The sequence below is a fragment of the Hippoglossus stenolepis genome, chromosome 5, assembly GCF_022539355.2.
Source record: "Hippoglossus stenolepis isolate QCI-W04-F060 chromosome 5, HSTE1.2, whole genome shotgun sequence".
Lineage (NCBI taxonomy): Eukaryota > Metazoa > Chordata > Actinopteri > Pleuronectiformes > Pleuronectidae > Hippoglossus > Hippoglossus stenolepis.
In genome coordinates this window covers 6,192,371-6,211,731 of record NC_061487.1, presented here as the reverse complement: position 1 = coordinate 6,211,731, position 19,361 = coordinate 6,192,371, and the positions used below count along the sequence as shown (strand labels likewise).

At 39.6% G+C, this 19,361-nt stretch overlaps 2 protein-coding genes and 1 long non-coding RNA gene across 4 annotated transcripts in view; 1 reads left to right on the top strand and 2 right to left on the bottom strand.

The window, feature by feature from the left end:
- Positions 1 to 604: 604 nt before the first annotated feature.
- On the bottom strand, positions 605 to 3,107 carry LOC118109737. The gene is made up of 3 exons (XR_004696847.1): positions 2,932 to 3,107; positions 750 to 824; positions 605 to 665 (listed from the first exon to the last, which is right to left on the bottom strand). It is a non-coding gene; the product is annotated as an uncharacterized LOC118109737 (long non-coding RNA).
- Positions 3,108 to 3,207: 100 nt separating this feature from the next.
- On the top strand, positions 3,208 to 11,517 carry prr33 (proline rich 33). 2 transcript variants are annotated; one of them, XM_035157077.2, is made up of 3 exons: positions 3,208 to 3,344; positions 3,742 to 3,789; positions 6,751 to 11,517. In XM_035157077.2, the coding sequence occupies exon 3, from the start codon at positions 6,766 to 6,768 to the stop codon at positions 9,904 to 9,906; it is 3,141 nt and encodes a 1,046-aa protein (XP_035012968.1). In that variant the 5' UTR covers positions 3,208 to 3,344; positions 3,742 to 3,789; positions 6,751 to 6,765; the 3' UTR covers positions 9,907 to 11,517. The 2 variants fall into 2 exon arrangements, with proteins under 2 accessions (XP_035012968.1, XP_035012967.1); XM_035157076.2 differs by lacking the exons at positions 3,208 to 3,344; positions 3,742 to 3,789 and adding an exon at positions 5,620 to 5,646.
- The window catches only part of lsp1a (lymphocyte specific protein 1 a), a 35,404-nt gene continuing 22,248 nt past the window's right edge, over positions 6,206 to 19,361 (bottom strand). The window contains exons 8-13 of the mRNA XM_035157078.2: positions 17,730 to 17,811; positions 15,679 to 15,816; positions 13,818 to 13,913; positions 13,110 to 13,199; positions 12,402 to 12,510; positions 6,206 to 6,383 (exon numbers count right to left, since the gene is read on the bottom strand). Coding sequence (XP_035012969.1) covers positions 6,361 to 6,383; positions 12,402 to 12,510; positions 13,110 to 13,199; positions 13,818 to 13,913; positions 15,679 to 15,816; positions 17,730 to 17,811 — 538 coding nt within the window. The 3' untranslated portion in view covers positions 6,206 to 6,360. The remainder of the gene's footprint in view (positions 6,384 to 12,401; positions 12,511 to 13,109; positions 13,200 to 13,817; positions 13,914 to 15,678; positions 15,817 to 17,729; positions 17,812 to 19,361) is intronic.

Below are 19,361 nucleotides of genomic sequence, written 5' to 3'. Positions count from 1 at the left end.
CAAACATACTGTACATTATAGCCAAAGGAGGATAGAACCTAAATGAATTCAATATGTTGAACAATCTCCTGCTTGTGGTCTTTGAACTTGACTTTCTTGACTCCCTGGTCTGAAAGTAAAAGTAGTCTCCCACATAATCACAGCATATATATACATGACATCAGACCTACAACATGCAGGACCTACAACATGAAAAACAGACAATGTGATGATAACTGAGGAATTAGAAATAATTCATCCTCTTCCCATTGGGTCATCAGTCTGTAGTTCCTCGTTTTTTTAAGTAAAGGAAAAATATGCTTGAATGAGAAGAAAGGCTAACCTATACCTCAACTATTTTCTTACAGTGTGATCTAAAACAGTAAAATGTAAACATATGTGTATTTTAGTTGTGCTGTATATGAACACTGATAATTGTTTTCTTTTTGTCCTTTAAAATGCACCTTTATAGATTTAGTGTTTCTTTAAGAAAACTGTCTTAAACTATCTCATGTGCCGTATCAGTTAGATATGTTACAATGTTTTTCAATTCAGCTGTAAGTCAAACCAATCTGCAGTATGAATCATTCAGCAAACCTCTCAACTTATTTTGTCATTTGGATCTGACATACCCTGTAGTTGTCAATTTCAGTCCTGAAAGATCTTCTAACTTCCTCCAGAGGGTGCTGCAATGACAAAGTTAACAGCAGAGACTCTCTGACACTCTGATGTCAAATGTTTTCATGTCACTGAAACACAAATAGACCAACCTGGGGCCAAGGACCTCCTGCTGGAGTTTGTTGTTCTTGATTTACAGTTGAAATGACTTGTCTGTGCTTCAGCTGCTGGAATGATCACCGAAACAACATATTTAAAATTGTTGTATAGTTTTTTTTTCTTCTAATTTGAATAATTTTTATGTGGATAGTATTGTCAGATTAAACACATTCTCATTCTTCCAAACTCCCTAAACCATTCCTTGCAATGTAACCTATAGTCAAACTGATGTAAACCCCCAGAAAGAGCCCTAACACACTCTGAAGGACACCTGACACCCCAAGGGACTAACAAACCCCCTAGCAAGGATCAACTCCAGCCTTTAAAAATGGCCGTGACACCATTTGAACCCCATGAATCCATCAAGCCATCTATGATCGAAAACACTTATACTATAAGGGAGGTGTGGCTTGAACCAATCCCAGCCATTAGGCGAAAGGCGGGGAACATCCTAGACCAGTTGAGAGAATATATTGCATGGTTGAACCCAATGAATGACACATATATTCCTCAAGAGTATACTTGGAACTCACTAAAGGTCTGTGCACCTGAATCACACAGAAGCGCACCTGAATCTTACAAAACCTCAAAATGACCCAGTAAACCACCTAAATACTATTGGAACTTGCAGAAATACTTACAAAACCCAGCACAGGAGATACTTTCAAGGGCATCATAAAGGACCATAAGTAACCCTCTGAAAATCTTTATGATCACATAAATGGCTCCTAAATTCTTCTCCAGGAACCACACCAATACCTTTATAACTCCCTAATATTCCTCTTGCAAGGATAAATGCCCTTAAGGTGGCACTAAAACCTTCTCACTGAGTCCTGAAAAACAACCTAAACATAAAAAAAAGACACTCTTTGAATCCCCTCAAAGGTCTCCAGAATGCTCCTCCTGTAATATCCCACAATCCGGCAATCCCCCAATGCCTTCTTACATCAGTCAAAGGTTCCTACTCAACAAGCCTTGAACCCATGAACCCTCTTCCCCAAAGAAACTGAGCAAATTATTTTAATGGCTTGCTATTGTTGACATCTCCAATGTAGTGTGGTCATTGAGTAGGATTCAAATACTGCTTTTAGACTAGTTAAAACCGTATCTGGTAGATTTGGGGTAAATTACATTAAACAATGAATAGCTCCAGAGGAGAGATTTATATCCTGCAGATGTAGATCCAGTCTCTACTCTTATTGGATGCAGAAGTTAATGCATTACATGATATAATGTCATTCCTACCATATGATCATGAAGTATTTTTCGAATTATAAAAGCTTTAGGTTGGGTCATTCTCCTTAGAATGCAGATACCTTGAAAAATGAATTATGACTATGCATGGTTTTATTTTCTAACTTCATTGTTACTTCATGACATCACTTTTCAGATGATGTCATGTGATGGCACACAGTTTTTTTTTATTATTAGTGTGAAGTCAGATATATCAGGGCCTTTAGTTCCCAAGCTTTTCACTGGATGTTTACTTGAAAGTAGCTTTCAAGTTACAGTAACTTGGAAGAAGTTGTGCCGCTTTGTTCATATGACATGAACACAGCATCACAACTTCCTTGAGCAGCCCTGAAAACCCTTCAAGTGCTGCAACTTTGTACGATATATTTTCACCAGGGTCTATGCAGAAGCCACCTGGGACACTAGTAGACCCTTTAGAAACAATATCTTTGGTATTATCAGTGATGCCTAATGCCTCAAAAAGGAACCTGTATGCTTCTTCAGATTTGCTTGATTGACGTACAGCTTCAGAAACCCACTACAAACCCATTACATCTAGGTAATTTTGGATTAGGAAGGACTATGTCTGCTATTTTCTGTTACTTTCCAAAATCAAGTGCACCACTATGAATGTCAGGAAGATGAGTTGTCTTCATATCTTCCTCATATCATGTCTTCAATAATTGTGTCCTATCTCTGATGGTTGGCTTTTCACTGCATCTTGGAGTATAGCTCTTTGGAACAACAACAGCGTGGTAGAACCAATTTATTGAAAATAATCTGACCTTTAGAGTAGCCTTAAGAATCCTCAGAACTCAATCCAAGGTTCTAAGAACTCCATGCAGGACCTCCACCATTAGCCCCTCTACACACCACCAAAAATCCTGAAAACCAAAGATATCAATAACTGACCCGAAGGTTCCAAATTATGTGAATTGGTACCTTAATCCCATCATTCCGGAAATTTCATTATTTCCATTGGATACAAATCCTGCAAAATGAAACCCCTTCTCATCTTTCTGGATATACAGTGGAGTCCCACATCCTTAAAGGACCCCTGGGTGGCCCTCGGACCCCACTTTTAAAGTCCTGAGGTGGTGAAACCTAAGGTCCCATGGCATGTCGAGCTGCGCAGTGTCTCGCCAAGCCTTGCTCTGCTGTCAGGACAACGCCGCTGTCACTCTCAAGAGCTCACAGGGCTCTGGATTTATTTTTGGACTGTCATGGCGTCCGTTCCTTCCATTTGTAGGAAGGGGGGTCGAGTTGGGCTCAACATGAACCTGCCGCTCTAACACTCTGGGCTGGGACAAGCAGGCAGCAGCCGGCCGGCCGCCCCCAAAGCAGCAGTCGCACAGGTAAACATGCCATAATTACACATTTTATTCTCTAGATAGGGCAAAGAAAAGCTGTCAGTGTAAGGGAAACAGCTGCTGTCGAATTCAGAACCCCCCACCTTTACAGTCAGAGGTCTAATGTGTGTATGGAGAGCTCAGGATGTTTTTGTTCTTGTCCTCAGTGCAACATTAAAGCACCAGCGGGGCTGAGCTAAGTGTTAGCCTTACATTGTTTCTACTCCCGGTGGCTTCAAAACAATCTGCCCTGTCAACTATCTGTCCTGGCTGCAATGAGGCATGAGTGACTCATGATCACGTTATAGTTTCCTGTTGTGTAATTGTGGGGAATAAAGTTGTCCTTGTTAGGTTTGGAATTGTACATTGAACTTGAATCAGTGTTCTTTTTTGTTGTGTTAAGGGGAACCCGCCTGGAGCGCTTTGAACATCAGCAACAAGTTTTTACCTGGTAAGTTCCTCCTTTTCCATCCAAACTCATGGTTTGCTGTGTTTGTGTGTGAGCCTCATATCTTCACCGGAGGTAAATAGCTTTTTGGGGTGGATTCATTTACTTAAGGGGGCCATTGTGGAGCTGCTTGGTGTTTATTACACATCTATTATTACCCTTTCCTCTTTTGAACTTTCATCCTGAAGGCGCTCCAAATACCAAACCTTCCAGAGCCTTAAAAGGAGGAGTGAACTCTCATGTGTCAGGCAGGCAGGAGGTTCAGGGAGGGAGGGGAGGGTTGAAAAACACAGCCAGATCTGGCCTTCATTTTACTGAGGTGACATACATAGTATAGTGTGGATATTAAACAATTGTTTTTTACAGACTACATGATCTCAGATGTGGGGGGTCAGAAACACTCTGAATAATCTCATAATAAAGTTATCAGGCTCGTTTCAAGTCGAAATGGGTTATTGGGTATATTCAGTGACAATATTTCTCAGGCCCTATCCAGTGTCAGGGGGCTGTGATGTCATGAGGTCACATGCTCTGCATTCACTTTCACCCTTCAGCAGATATATATATATATATGTATATATGTTGGTGGGAAGTGACATGAGAAGACCCTGGTGTGACATAACTGCACTCCAGCCGTGCAAGTAAGGCTCAGCCTGTAAAGTGTACACTCACAGATGGGCCTACAAGATTCTCCCTAGGCAGAGTGCAGTTTTTTTATATAAACCTAATTGGGGAAAAAACAAATAAGTATTTAAGTATTTAAAAGTTACTTTTAAATATTTAAAGTCAAGTAAGTCAGTCTGAGACTTCAATACTTTGATCCATTGTGAGATATCTTACCAAATACAGACAGATTTTAACTTCTAATCTCAAAATCTAGGGCTTAACATCTCAACAACCCACTTACTATAAAATTTATTGTGAAAGTTCATGGACCCAGATGATGAATCCTGATGATTTTTATGACCCCTTCTAACAGCGGACCAGGTGAAATAAAAAAAGACATTGATCCCCATACCCTCTCCTTATCGATAGGTCTGGTCTCTGTTTATGGGCTCAAACCTTATGGGGTACCACTTAAAGCTCCCCTAGAGGCCTGTAAAACTTATCGTGTTTTACATGGATGGTTGATGGTTAAACTCAATAACTCAGTTTTTGCAGACGCCTCATCTGATCTGCATCACATCACTCTTTCGGGAAAGTGATGCAGCCTGTAAAAAGCTAGGAGTCTTAAAAAAGGGAAGCAGGTGTTTGGCCAGCCTCCTTTCTGCCTTCAAACTAAAATTAGGCAGAGTAAAAGCTTCCAGGATCAGCTGTGAGTCTGTAACATCATCCAGGAAGAGTTGAGATACATGCTCCTGTTGGTTTTTTAGCCTTCGGCACTGATCTGTGGCTCTTATAAACAGCACTCACATAAACAGGATGGGTCGTCCCATAGACTATATAAAGATCATCATGGGTCATCCTCAATACGTGTGTGTGTGTGTGTGTGTGTGTGTGAAGGTTAGCAGTAAGATCTCTCAAATCCAAAGTAAAAAAATGTATGTTTGTATCAAGTATCAAAGGTTCATTTCTAAAACATTGGCCACAACTGAAATTTTGACATCACACTCCAGTTGACAAACTTAAAAACTATCCTAAAATATTTAAGACTATCATCCCATGTTAATCAATTTGTATTAAATTAGATGTGTTAACCAGCAGTAATCATCATCTGAGAACCATAAAGCTCCACAAATGATTTGATAGAAAAAAACCGAAGTTTCCCTCTCAAACTAAATATGATGTTATGTGTTTTCAGTGCTCCAGCAGAATGATCATTGATCATTTACCATAAACCACAATGAGATGAAAAAACAGGTGATGCTCAAGTAGAAAATTATTTTAATTTATTTAAGAAAAGGGGTTACAAACAAACACAAGCAGGAATCTCAGTAAATGGACATTAAGGGGAAATGGCTGAATCAGTGAAGAGATCTAAAGGAACCAGTGAGTTGAACTAAAATATACGCAGGAGATGGAGTTTGATTGTACAGATCAGGTGTCTATATAATAAAGGTTGATGTAACAGATAGCAAATCTTCCAATGTTCCTCACATAATGGCCACCTTCCATTAGTATGAACTCTGAAATGTTTCAGATTGTTCTTTAGCCAAAGTGTAAAGGCAGAATAGTTGACACAACATAGTGTGGTCTTTTAATCGTACATGATTGGAAAATGTAAACACTTTCTACATAAAAGACTTTCCCTACATGCTATCTGAAAAGGATCAATCATTGGCAATAATTGAGAAAAAATAGAAACATTAAGGCTCACAGTTAGATATGTACACAATGATAGAAATAGAATGTCAGACAATACAAAACCAATGAGGAAATCAAATATAATATAAACATTTGAGAAGCAGATCTTTTGGACTTGAGCTGTTGAGTTTGTCCAACTGAGTCATAGAAGATGTTTTATTGGATATAAATGGAATATTGTAACTATAAATGTTGTGGAGCTGCTTCGGGTGGACATCTTTCATAGCAAATAAAGTCGAGGTGGTGGCCACCTGAAGAGTTGACACCTGCTCAGTAATCTCCATGACACAAATCTGCAAAAAATTACGAAAAAAGAAAATGTTAAATAAGCAAATATTGCAAAATAATTCACATTGCTATTATGTTACCTTTTGAAAATCTTTAGATTTTAACACTTTTAGCCTGACAACAATGTTCATAAAGGTCTCATCAATTTAGATTTGAGAAATTTGAATGCCTTTGGAAGGTGTTTTTGAGACTTTCTTGTGATCCAGTCAAATGTTGGTTAAGGACAGAGACATACCAGGGGCAGAGGAGAAGATTTAATTGGATGGTGTTTACAATTAATGAACATTTAAAACTTGACACTTGACAAATGCTTTGGCGTGAATCCCTGTGAATCTACCTTTTCTAACAGTTTTTGCTTTTTTTTCTCCACAGAGTGCTGCAGTACTCATGGCTGTCGCTTACAGTGCCGTCACCCATCCGGGCCTGCTTTCCCAGCAGTACCCTCCACCCCTGCTGCCCAAGCCTGGAAAGGACAACATTCGGCTTCGGAAGCTCCTCAAGAGAACTGCTAAGAAAAAGGCCTCTGCTCAGGCAGTGCAGTCTACAACGCCTTTTCGCTCCAACCTTTCCCCTGTGAATGAAGCAAGTCCTGACCTCGAGCACAGTGACCACTCCACTCCTCCCCGGACTCCAGAGACACCATCCAACCTCTACGGTGTCCAGCAGCCTCAACGGTTTACTGTCAGGCCGCTGTATCAACATGTGGCATCTCCTTACCCGCAGCGTGCAGCTTTTGGCAGAGCAGCAAGGTTCTCGCCACAGACAGTGGCATTCCCATCATACTCATACTCGCAGCATGTCACCTCAGTTTCTTCATATTCATCATCAGCCCACCTTTCTGGAGTCTCAGCAGCTCTGGGGCCAGTCGTACAGCCGGCAGTACCAAACATATCTATGTCAGCTTATTTTGTGCCTGAGATAACAGTGTCACCTGCTGAGGTGAAACTGACAGCTTCTACCACATTTGCTGACACTCAAGCTGGTCTAAGACCTGCTGCTGCAGTAGTAACTCTACAGCCAAAACCCAAAAGTCCAGGTCTGACTCCATATTCAACTTCACGAAGTCAAGGTTTGATTAGACCTCTCACTGTGTTGACCCCGTTTGTCAAATCAAGAAGTCCTCGTCCAACTTTCAAAGCAACTGAACCCTCAAGGTCACCCAAACCGATGTTTGATGTCCCTCAAATTAGAATGTACACAGCAAGCACATCGTTCTATGAGTCATCCAAGACCCCACCAGTGTACGACACAACTGAATTAACTGATATTGGCAGCACAATACCTCAAATTAAAATACCAACAGAAACGAAACAAGATTTGACCCCAATATCTGAGGTCAGAAGAGACACAGCACAGACACCTCAGCCTTCTTTCTTGGGCACAGATCCCCAGCGAAAAACACCAACTTCGGAGATCAACAGAGTTATAACACCTACCCTTGAAATCAAGAGAGCCACTCCAGCATCTGACATCAAAAGAGCCACTCCAATACCTGAAATCAAGAGAGCTACTCAAACACCTGACGTCAAAAAAACCACTCCAACATCTGAAATAAAAAAAAACACTCCAACATCTGAAATCAAAAGAGCAACTCCAACATCTGAAATTGGAGTTGCACCAACTTTTGAGTTCCAAACATCAAGAACTTTAACAGGGCGGCCTAAAACCCCAGCATACCACATGGGTCGGGCTACAACACCTGTATTTGAAATTTCAAAAGCCAATCCTCTATTGTTTGCAGTGTCACCAATACCAGTAGAGCCAGAGAGGTCAAGAACACCCGAAATGGCTTCTGCTGTGTCCAAAAGCACGATGACTATTGAGCCTAGGCCTACTGAAACAATACTGAATGGGGACATTTTTTCAAATGTGACACCTGCAGCTAAACCAATTCAACAAAGTATAACAAGGTCAAAATCAGAGCCTTCTCTGATCACAGAAAAGAACAAAACTGCTGCAGCTGATTCTGAAACACCTAAAACTCCCACATCTGAGCCAACAACATCAGCAGTCACTTCTTACAGCTGTCAGAGGCCTAAGACTCCAACTTTTGAGGCATCGCGGCTTATGACCACATCACCTGGCTTCAAAAGACCAAAAACACCAACTGGTTTATCATCTGTTGCTTTTCAAAGACCTAGAACCCCAACCCAGGGGGCTCATAAGTCTGCCTATCGTGGATTGACACCAGCAGAATATACTGCTTATGGTGGAATCAAAACTTACTCTCCAGCTTTTGGTATCAGAGGTTCTAAGACATCAACTGAAGAGGAGGTTAAAGTTGAAAAAGAGGAATCAGCAGATTATAAAACACTGAGTCAAGAACCATCTGTGAAAGAACCTTCAATAACTGAGGTGTCTAAAGTTAAAGACACGCCCAAAGATGTAGATGAACCCCGTCTAAGAGAGGCGAATGTTTCCACCACCCCTTCAATCCCTATAATTGTTGTTTCACAGGCATCTGACACTTTAGGAACAATGTTAACACTAGAGACAAGTACGCTATCTAGTCAGGCTACAATAGTACAAGAAGAAACAGTGATTCAACAAACACCAAAGTCTAAACCTCCAAAACCAGATGTGAAAAGTCTGAAAAAGGAAGAAACCCAAGTTAAAGAAGACATCAAACCAAAGACAAAAACCCCAGAAACCACAGGTTCCCTGCCGAAAGGTGGTGACCAAGACCCTCTGAAGGCTGTGAGGAAACTTTTAGGCAAAGATAAAGTTCAGCCTGCAGAGAAGAAAGTTGTAACTGAGGCAAAAGGTGACGTCTCAGAACAAAAAGTGAAACCTGTAACTGCCGTCACAACTAAAGCTCAAAGCTCAAAGCCAAGCTTGGCAGCGCCTGCTCTGCCTGCTAAAGCACCTGCTGCTGCATCAACAGAAAGTGATGAAAAAGGAAAAGATAAGACAGCAAAAACAGTGGTTAAAACTGCTGTTGAGAAAAAGGAAAGCGATGAGGCCCTCCTTCCAGCTGAACCCCTTCTTAAGGTCATGCAAAAGCCGAAAGGAGTGAAATCAAAACTGAGTGGTTGGTCCCGACTGAAGAAGCACATGGTAGTGGAGCAAGAGGAGCCCAGATTTCCTGAAAATGTCTCTCAGAAGGAGACAGCTGGGCAGGACCAGAATGAGGTTAAGGAATGTGAAGAGAAGGCCAAAGATGAGCCTGACACTCAAGACACAAGCCAAACCACAGACGCTCCCAAGGCAACAATGATGTGGGAAGCTGTCCTCTTCCAAATGTTTTCCACCAAAGAGAACATCATGCAGCAGATCGAGTTAAACAAAAACGAGGAGGAGAAAACGCCAGAGAAAAAGGATGAGCTAACAGAGATACCTTCATTTGCGTACCGGCTGCCTGTGCTCCTCTTTAGTCCAAAGTTTGACGCTAAAAGGCTAAAAGAGGCAGCATCAAGGCCGGTGACGAAAATTTCAACTGTGTTTGAAATGGGTCTGATTGGGCGGAAAGTTAAAGACGAGGAACCAAAAGACTTTAATAGAGTAGCAAGGGGGTTCACTGCTCCTTAGGTTGCATCTAATGTTCAGTGCCCCGATGAAAATGTAAAGACAAAAAGTTTATGTTTAATGTACAGAGCAGAAATCTTAGCAACAGAAATTGTGTACAGGTGTGGTCAGTGTTAGTCTCTGTGTTAAATGAATGATGTTTGTGACGGTGTTGTAGAAAATGTGGCCTTTACTTTATACTTTACCGAATGCTTTGTGTGGCATTTGTGTGACTGGTTGCCTGGATGTTAAATGTATTTGTGGATTAGCTGAAAGGAGAGAGCGACATTTGTCTTAAGTCATTCAGACGTCACATCAGATTAAAGCTTTTATGTTTTAAGTAATTTCAGAGCTTCTCATTTGTTCCTTTCTTTACATGTTCACAATAACTACTGACTGTTTTGTTAGTGATAGATTAGTCAGTATTTTGGTTATTGTGGCGCTAACTGTATGTGACGTATTAATATGCAGTGGCTCAAGAAAGTTAATTTTACTGAAAACCTAAAAGCAGTTTTTTACAAGAATAAGTCAACTTTAAGCAAATTATTAATAATTAGGTTTTTGTGTCTTTAAAAAATAGATAGAATAGACTAAATGATCTCATGACAAATAATTTCTGACAGAGAAAACCTCAATTTCTCTTTAATGATTGTGCAAAAATACACTTTTATTCAAAATGGTGCTACTTGCCTCAGGGTAAGACCTATCACTAGTTAATGGATGTACATGTGGAGTGATATGATATTTGAATTTTTTAACGTGTAAGTGGTTATGTTTTTACGAATGAACTTTCTTAAAGTCACAATGAAATAACAGTTTAGGAGGATCTAAATTCCTTTATGTGACCTTGGCAGGGGTGTAACGCAGGGACAGTTTGTCTTACATGTCAGCAATAACAGCTTTGATGCTTCAATAGTGGATGTAATTAAGTGAACATGAAGATATTGTCTTTTGTCTATGATGCACGTTTCTAAACAGCTAATGAGAGCATAACACCAAAATAAACTGAGTAAACTACAAATGCTAAAGGAAATATTAGATTAGGAATTGAAATCTGATAAAAAGTGAGATGCCAAGGACGAGATAGACAATATTTTAAACATTTACATCGGGTGGGTGATGGTTCACGTTTCATTAGGGTTAGGTTTTGGTCACACCCCAAACTCAAGGGCGCAACTACAGTTATTGCGTAGTTAATATTCCAGACTTCCAGACTTCTTTCTATACGTAGTCTATGTAGTGAGAGGTAGACAAGAGATCTAAATATTTCAAAAGTGTTAACCAGCCGTCTTAGTGATTGATTTCATTGTGACTTGAAGAAGGCAGCTGAGCTAAAAGCTTGTAGAGAAGGTGAATGATGAAGAGCAGCCTCGGTCATGATACTGGATACTGAACTGTGGGGTCAAGGGTCAAGAGACATGGAGGGGTTTTACTGTGAAGCAGGGCGGGCAATGTATTTTTCTATTTTTATTTTCTAACTTGCTGGATTATGTCTGATCTGATTTCCATTGTGTGCAGGAGTTGTGGATTAATCTAGTGAGTCTTTGACAATGTAAACCTTAGCAGGTAGATTTTCTGTGATTCCTTTGAATCAAAACCTGTTGACACTTTCAAATAAAATCACCAGGCAAAGTTTTCCCTGTGCTTGTGTATTTCTTGTGAATCTGCAGTGTCGAACACTGAGCTGGAAATAAAACATGGTATTTTATCCTATTCTATTCACTGCACATGAGCAGTCAAACATGAGCACTCAATCCATGACTGGGGGAGTTTTCAACCATTGTCTGTGTCACATTTATCTGTTTAATTTTCCACGTAGAATTAGTAAATTAATGTATTTATTAGTTTTCTTGCTTTGGAATCAGATAAGGACATCAGATGGTTCAGACTGGATGCGTAAACTTATCATCTGAACACGTGGTAAACATGTGCACTGCACATTTTATTTAGAGATGATGTAAAGTCTATAATGATAACATTAAAATAATATTAATAGTAATATTATTAATATTATTTTACTGTTATCATTTTAGACTCTACATCATCTCTAAATAAAATGTGCAGTGCACGACAAATTTCAGGCTGACATGAGTCAAAAAGAAAGATATGAATTGGCCTAAAATATCTTTAGCTTCTTTAGCTTGTTGCACTGGTTCAATTAGATGTTACTGCTGTTTATTATACATATACCTGTTGTCTGTCTACATTTAATTATTTTCTCTTCTTGCCATTTTTGAGCCACAATTTCGGGTTGAAGATTAAAAGTTACAGGCTACATGCGCATTAGAAATAGGAAAGAATAAACTTATTCTAAAAACAAAAGGGGAAAAATTATGTTGGTGCCTGTTGTCAGTTTAATAAGTTGTTTAAATGTAGTACATTTTATATCAAATTCAAGACTCTACTCTCCTTTAAATTGAAGTCACTCTACTCTAATCAACAGAATGAGAAAAATCAAGTTAAAGGATGATGCTGAGCTTCACTAAAACAAAGAGAAACTCTCCTGTCACTTGTCTTACCAGACTGTTTGTTCATAAATTCTCCTCCACTCTTGTCGTCCATGGGGATCTTGTTATATTTGCCGTGACCAGTGACGATAAATTTATACTTTTTACCAGCTGGTGATCCCTGATGAGTAAAAACACAAATTCACATTAGTTATAATGTTGTATCCTGGCATTGACAACATTCTTATTGTTCAATAAAAGAAATATAGATAAACATGCTAATAATACACATATGATAATAACATGTACATTAGTCAGTGTCACTTAAGTCATTTTTTTCTGCAGTAAGCACCTGGTTCACAATCTCAAAATTTCAGTGTAATTTAGCAAAAATAGAGATAAAACACATAATAAATAAAGTTAAAGATGAATTAAACTTTTTTTAAAGTAAAATATAGGTTATGTAGATATAAAAGTTATTATAAAAAGTTATGATATGATTATCATGAATGAGAGCATGCATCATTATTATCTGAAATTATTGGTCTGTTATCTCTTAAACTGTAATTTTACTTTTTTTATATCATTTGCTTGGGGTCAGGTTGGATAGATGGTTTTGTGGATTTGTTTTAGATGTTAAAGGCTAGTCTTACTATTATAGTCAAATATGATTGAAAATATAGTCAATATCGTGTCAATATCATATTTAAAGGCATTAGAGGCAGTGCAGAGGGACAATGACAGAACTAATACAAGTGAAAAAGAAGATGTTTGATTTACCTTATTGGCTTTTTGACCCGGTCCTTCTGACGAATCTCCGATGATCTCCCACATGTTCTTCTTCTGCATCACGTCTCCAGGCTTCACATCCTGAGAAATCAATCAATAATCAAACAGGTTGGTATTCTGAGTCCTGCTGCCTGCTGACCAGGATGTAGTTTACTGTTGAACTGTGTAGCTTTACACTGAGAGGTGTTTCTGTTATGTAGCCTACCCTCATTGATATAGATTGGCTGAACAAAATAATGTTTCACTTTGTTTTCTGCCGTAGATCCTAATGCCAGATACATAAACATATACAATTTGAATTAAAACTTGTTAGAGAGTTCATTTTTCTGACCAAAATACATTTCCAGTTGTTCCTAGACATTCTTTTGACAAATTTAAAACACTTAGGCAGATGTTTGCTGCTGATATGAGGGAAGTCATGATTAAGATATTTGTTTTTAGAAAATAAATTAAGAGAAAAGTCACGGCTGTTTCAACAGCTGATGTATCTTGTTTCTCCACAAGAGGGAAACCTCACATCATGAACCCACATCAAACATCCCACAAGTCTCATCACAGTCAGCTAAGTTTCTAGACTCAGCTCCTGGGGTCATGTCAGTGGAGCTAAAGGGCCGGCTACACCCTGGACAGGTCGCTATCACAGGGCCAATAGACTGTGACAGGAGGAAAGTGAATGTTCGCCTTGTGTTGGTGACTTACTGTTGCTCTGCTGGACGACTGTCTGCTGCCATCAGAGGGGCCTTTGACCCACTGGGTGATCAGGTTGGCCACGCCCACCTTCAGACCATCCGTGTCCTGATTCCGAAATAAAAAAAAACAACAAAGAATAAGATGCTTTGTTCATCCTGTAAATGCTTTGGATGAAAACACAATTTATCTATTAGATAACTGAACGTATTTAATTTCAGAAATAACCAAAATTTTGTTGACTCCACCAGATACTTCCATAGGAACTGTATTGTTATTAACTTACTAAAGGGTTTATATTACAAACTAATTCATATTAACAAAACAATTACATTTAATGTCACTAGAAAAGATTAACTGTTATATTACCTCAACATTTTAAACTTAAAAATCACAGTGCTCTGTAAACCAACTTAAAACATTGAGTTCAGAGCTGATTAACCCACTAACACCTCTGTTTGTTTGTTTGTTTACCTCAAAGAACTCCAATTGAAACAGATATATATTTAACACGTACAGTAAGAGTCTCACAGCCAGGATTTAAAGTAGACACGTGACGCTGCAGCTCGGAGGTCGGCCAAACTGACAAACATGATCCCCACAGGCTGACTGGTTTGTCTGTGCACAGACTGGTTGACTACAGGTCCATATGTTGCAGCTGTTACAGCTGATTGAAGACAGACTTTGCAAATTTTTCCACTGTAAAATGTCTAAAAACTAGACCTGTGTTACATGTGTGTACATGATTCCAAATGTTTCCAGGAATTGTAAAATCTGTCGTTATTAATCCATTCAATACAAAAATTACAATGCACTTTTTAGATCGTTTTTGAAACTTAAGTTTTCAGAGAAACCAGGTCTGCAGAGACGTCCTGTGAACAGAAACAGATTTTTGACATGAAACTGCTTCATTCAATACTTTTACTGGATTTAATGAGCAGGTCAATGTTTTGGAGAGGACACGTCGGAGGACAATTCAGCTTCAGGGGAAAAAAAACAGAGCAATGATCACTGATAGAATCTAAAGCTCACATGGGAGAAGTTTGCCATCAACACTCTCTGCCAGAAAACTTTTATACATGCTTACCATTGTAAAAGTGTCTATTTTGACCCAAACTATCCTCTTTCCCTAAAACTGACCAACTAGTTTTCTTTCCCACACTTCTCATATGTAGAACTTTTATATCTGATGACACAAGTTTTTGTTTGTAGGAAAATGAGACCATCCTGGTGAAAATGTGTTCAGTGACATAACAGCAAGGTACATCTGCTCATTCTCCCTGTATCTCAATGTGGAAAGATCCTCTTTGGGCTTCAGTAAGAGTTTGGTTTTAATCATTATACACAACAGTTATTATCATCTCTTCACACTGGTGTCACTGAGATGTCCCCTGAAGTAGTCTTTATGTTCGTGCCTGATTAAAGCCTTTTTTGGGTTTTAAATGTTTTACTACATTTTGTCTAATAAATGTGTCACAGCAACAGCCTCTTTATCATTTGTTAACATATATAATATGATATTATTCAAGTCTGAAAAGGGCTTAGATTAATCACTTTTCATCAATACATGTTACCAGGAGATATGGACATTTAGGCAGGTGTGTAGGTGTGTGTTCACAGATTTGAAATTATTTTGATGGCATAATCTGTTGTGGAAAATCCCGTTGACATTTTGTCAGTTTATTATTTATTTTCTAGTTACCAGTTCATCACGTTGTCTGGGAAGTGATGGCATGCATGTGTGATGCCACTAGGAGTCACTAAAGCATGACAGTTTGGGCTCTTTCACTCCTGGGGCCACCGGGTTTATCATTTAGCCTAGAACATTTGGTGTGTGAGCAGGAAGTAGCCACGTCCCTGTAGGTTTTCTGACCTTGCTAGTTGCTCCCTTGGTGGGACTCTGGCTCCAGGCCTCTCCGGCCTCAAACAGGTTCTTCTTGGAGGCGACGACCTCAGGTGAGCTGGGCAGGTCAGTCAGAGATGCCTTCACTGCTCGCGCCTCTTGTGAGTTCTGAAAAACAATAAACCTGGATAAGTTCGGTGTAAACTAATGAAATCAGAATATTTTAACCTTTTTTTGTCTGCTCAGGAAGCACAATTCTGATGTGGTGTCTAAGAAACAACACAGAACAGTTTCCTGGTTGTAAAGCATTATGAGAAGTTATTTAAGTCCAATATAAACAGTACTTTTTTTTTTTAAAGGGAACCTTGGTCTCAAAAATTGGTCGGGTGCAGATGTGAAATTAATGTTTTATTTCAAATTTATTTTTGAATGGCTTGTTTTCCACTTTGATATATATAAATTAAACTTTCTCTTATTCATGTTCTTAATTTAAGGTTTGTGGCTGTAAACCTAAGGCTAATAAGCCAAAAGAATACAATTCTAAATTACAATTTTACTTTTGGGTTAGATTATGCATCATCTGCATCATCTATCTATTTTAATATATAAGTATAATGCAATACACAGAAAATTTGTTTTTGTTCAGATTTCATTTTGTCACTACGTCATAGTCATAGTTTAAAGAAATATATACATTTATATATAAAACATAGAAAAAATATATTTCTGTTTGATTAAATTATTTAACATTAATTTTGGCACTCATGGTACTCCATACCCACCATGTTTTAACAGTGCTTTACCGATTCACGTAGGATAAGCCTACTTTTACTGGAATTTATGTCAAACCAGTTTTTCTTTGAAAGTGTGTCATGAACACATGTCAGAAATGAACCTGGGGTCATTAACTGTGCTGTTAATCAGCCTGGGAACCGCCTGAGGTGAAGAGTTAAAACAGGGAACGGAAGAATGACAAAACAAAGTTCTGAACATCTGGTTATTCCCGTCATATATCTGTCCTGACACATGCTGAAATGAAACAGAGCTGTGAAGTCATCGCCCAGGTGCTGATTCCAGCACAAAAAAAGGGGTCAGAGCTATTTCTGTCCCCGGCTGGTTTAAAACAATGATGGGTCCCACGGTTCAAGTCAATGTCAGCAGCTTCTGATCACTGCAGGGTGTGGACAATTTAGTTCCAGAGATACACCAATCGTTATATCTTTATATCTTTCATTTTGTCACACTGATTGTCCATACTGTAAATCGACTGTATTGCTCTATTCTATCCATTTTTCCAAACTGTTGCTGTAAAGGTAAACAATGTGATTCCTTTCCTACTGCCCAAAAGACCCCATGCCCTCTGTTATTGACCCCATGCCCTCTCCTCCAGTGCCATTTTCAGGACAAACTCTAATCTGTTGGACTCTAGGAATAAATGAATAATCCATGTGGTGTTTGTTCACTCCAACACGTTCATGTTCACGTGCCTTCAACAATAAGTGCAGCCTCCAGGGGGCACTGTCAGCATCGTACACAGCTCCTTCTGAGGTGCTGAGTGTGACTTCAGATAAAAGCAATGTGATTGGACAGTGTAACAGGTGTGAATCAGGTGCCACAATAAGCCTGAACTCGTCCTGAATTCCTGTGCGCTCCACTGAATGAGTCAGGTTGTTTGCCGATGAATGATGTGAAACCAACCTGCAGTGGGGGCGTGATGAAAATACTCATCAGCTCCATCAATGGGCCTTTTGTGTTTGTGAGCACTCCTGTGTGTCTGTCTTTGTGGAGGCTGGGGTGATGACATGTTTGGACAGTTGGGACATTTGGTCCAGTCTTCTGAAGGCTATGGGTTTCAAAGTCCAACTGTTGTTTAGTTTTTTACTGTCAATAGATTTTTATTTAGTAAAAGGAAGTTCTTGTGGGAAATGTTCCCTTTCGTCACAGTCCAGAGCAAAGGAACGAGACAAAAAGTAAACTGTGTCCATGGCCATGACCATCATCATCATCATCATCATCACCATAATCATCATCATCATCATTATCATCATCGTGTCTGTGTGTGTGTGTGTGTGTGATCTGACCTCCACGGCGTGGGCGTACTGCTCCAGCTTGTCGTCGATCTTGGCCATCAGTATGAGAGGCTGCGTCTTCTTAAAGCTGTTACTGATTCAAACGAAACAACAAATGCAAGCAGTTAAACCCAGATATGCAGATCTGAAACCAGTTAAGTCATGATCCTCATCATGTGTTGGTTTTCTTACCCTCACAAAATCTCATTACTCCCTCAAATTATAATTCTGACGTGGCAAAACTCCTCTCCATACCATGCAAACTTTATTTTGTGTCACTGAGTGAAATATTCAAACTTAAAACTCAGGTTACACTCATGATATTCCATCAAATAGCAAAATATCCGTAATGTCACAGTTCACACCTCAGTCAAAACCACAGAAGTTTTAAGTCTGACCAGCACATGTGGACTCCAGGAGTCCTGATGTTGACTCAAATCTGGGTTTGTGAACATTGAAAGGTTGTCTGAGATGGTTTTCTCTTATTCTCTGCAGATTCAGGAAGGTTTCCTTCTTTTATCCAGTTGTCCAAACTCAACCTCCACAGTCATCCTCCCCTAACAACAAACCCTCCTCCCTCACATCTCTTTTGTCATTTTACAGCTCCGGATATGAGTTGAGCTGCTGGATGAGGTCATTTCTCCACATTGGGGGAGGAACCTCATTCATCAACTGAATCATTTGCTTCAACATGTCTGAGGCTCTTTTCTCTTTGCCCACTTTTTGTGTGCACCTCTGATGGAGGAGAAGAGCAGATGAAATGACATCAGAGACACTTCTGATCTAACTTGCTTGCATTGACACAATTCCAATAGGTTTTATGAGCTGCATCTTTCACGACTGGAAGGTGTGACTCAGTTTTGAGTTTTACCTTCAATAATAAAGTTAGAGGGGAAGTTTCTATAGATCTTTTGCTGATTTTCTGAACGATTTATTCGTACATATATTTCATTGGAAACCCAATTTATACTGAACTTGTTTCTGCTGCCAACAATCTGCAATTTCTGCAGGTCGAAGTTAAAAGATTACTCTTACTGCCCGAAAAAACATGCATGTTAAGCTCATTGCTCAGAAGCACTAACACTGCTGGAGTCAAAGGTTCCTCCCTGCCTTCTGAAAATCTCCCCTGTTCCTGGTACAGTCATTTTAAGATAAAAGCATCCACACAGAGGTTTCACTCCTGCCGAGAGCTGCTCAGAGCTGATAACTAGCTGCTGCAGACTGCCTGGAGCCGCCATACCTCACCCACCAGCAGAGAAAATACAGCTGCCTGCATCTGGATGGAGTTTAGCTGACCCATAAATCATGGCAGAGAAGGGTGATGCAGTGAGAGAGGTGGAGAGGTCACCTCTGAACCCTCTTCATCAGTGTTTATCTTCGTAGAGAGGACGGTTAACCAGCAGACCAGCTGCTCTGCACAAAAACTCCACATTTTCTCTGCTGAAGGAAGTATTGAACTCCTGGTCCAGGATGACATTTTAGAACAGATCTATCCATCTGATATCTATACTGCGTATCCTTTAGAGGTCATGGGGGAGCTGGAGCCAATCCCAGCTGAGATTGGGAGACAGGCTGGGTTCACCCTGGACAGGTCGCCAGCTCATCACGTCCCACAAACAGAGACAAACAACCATTCACATCTAC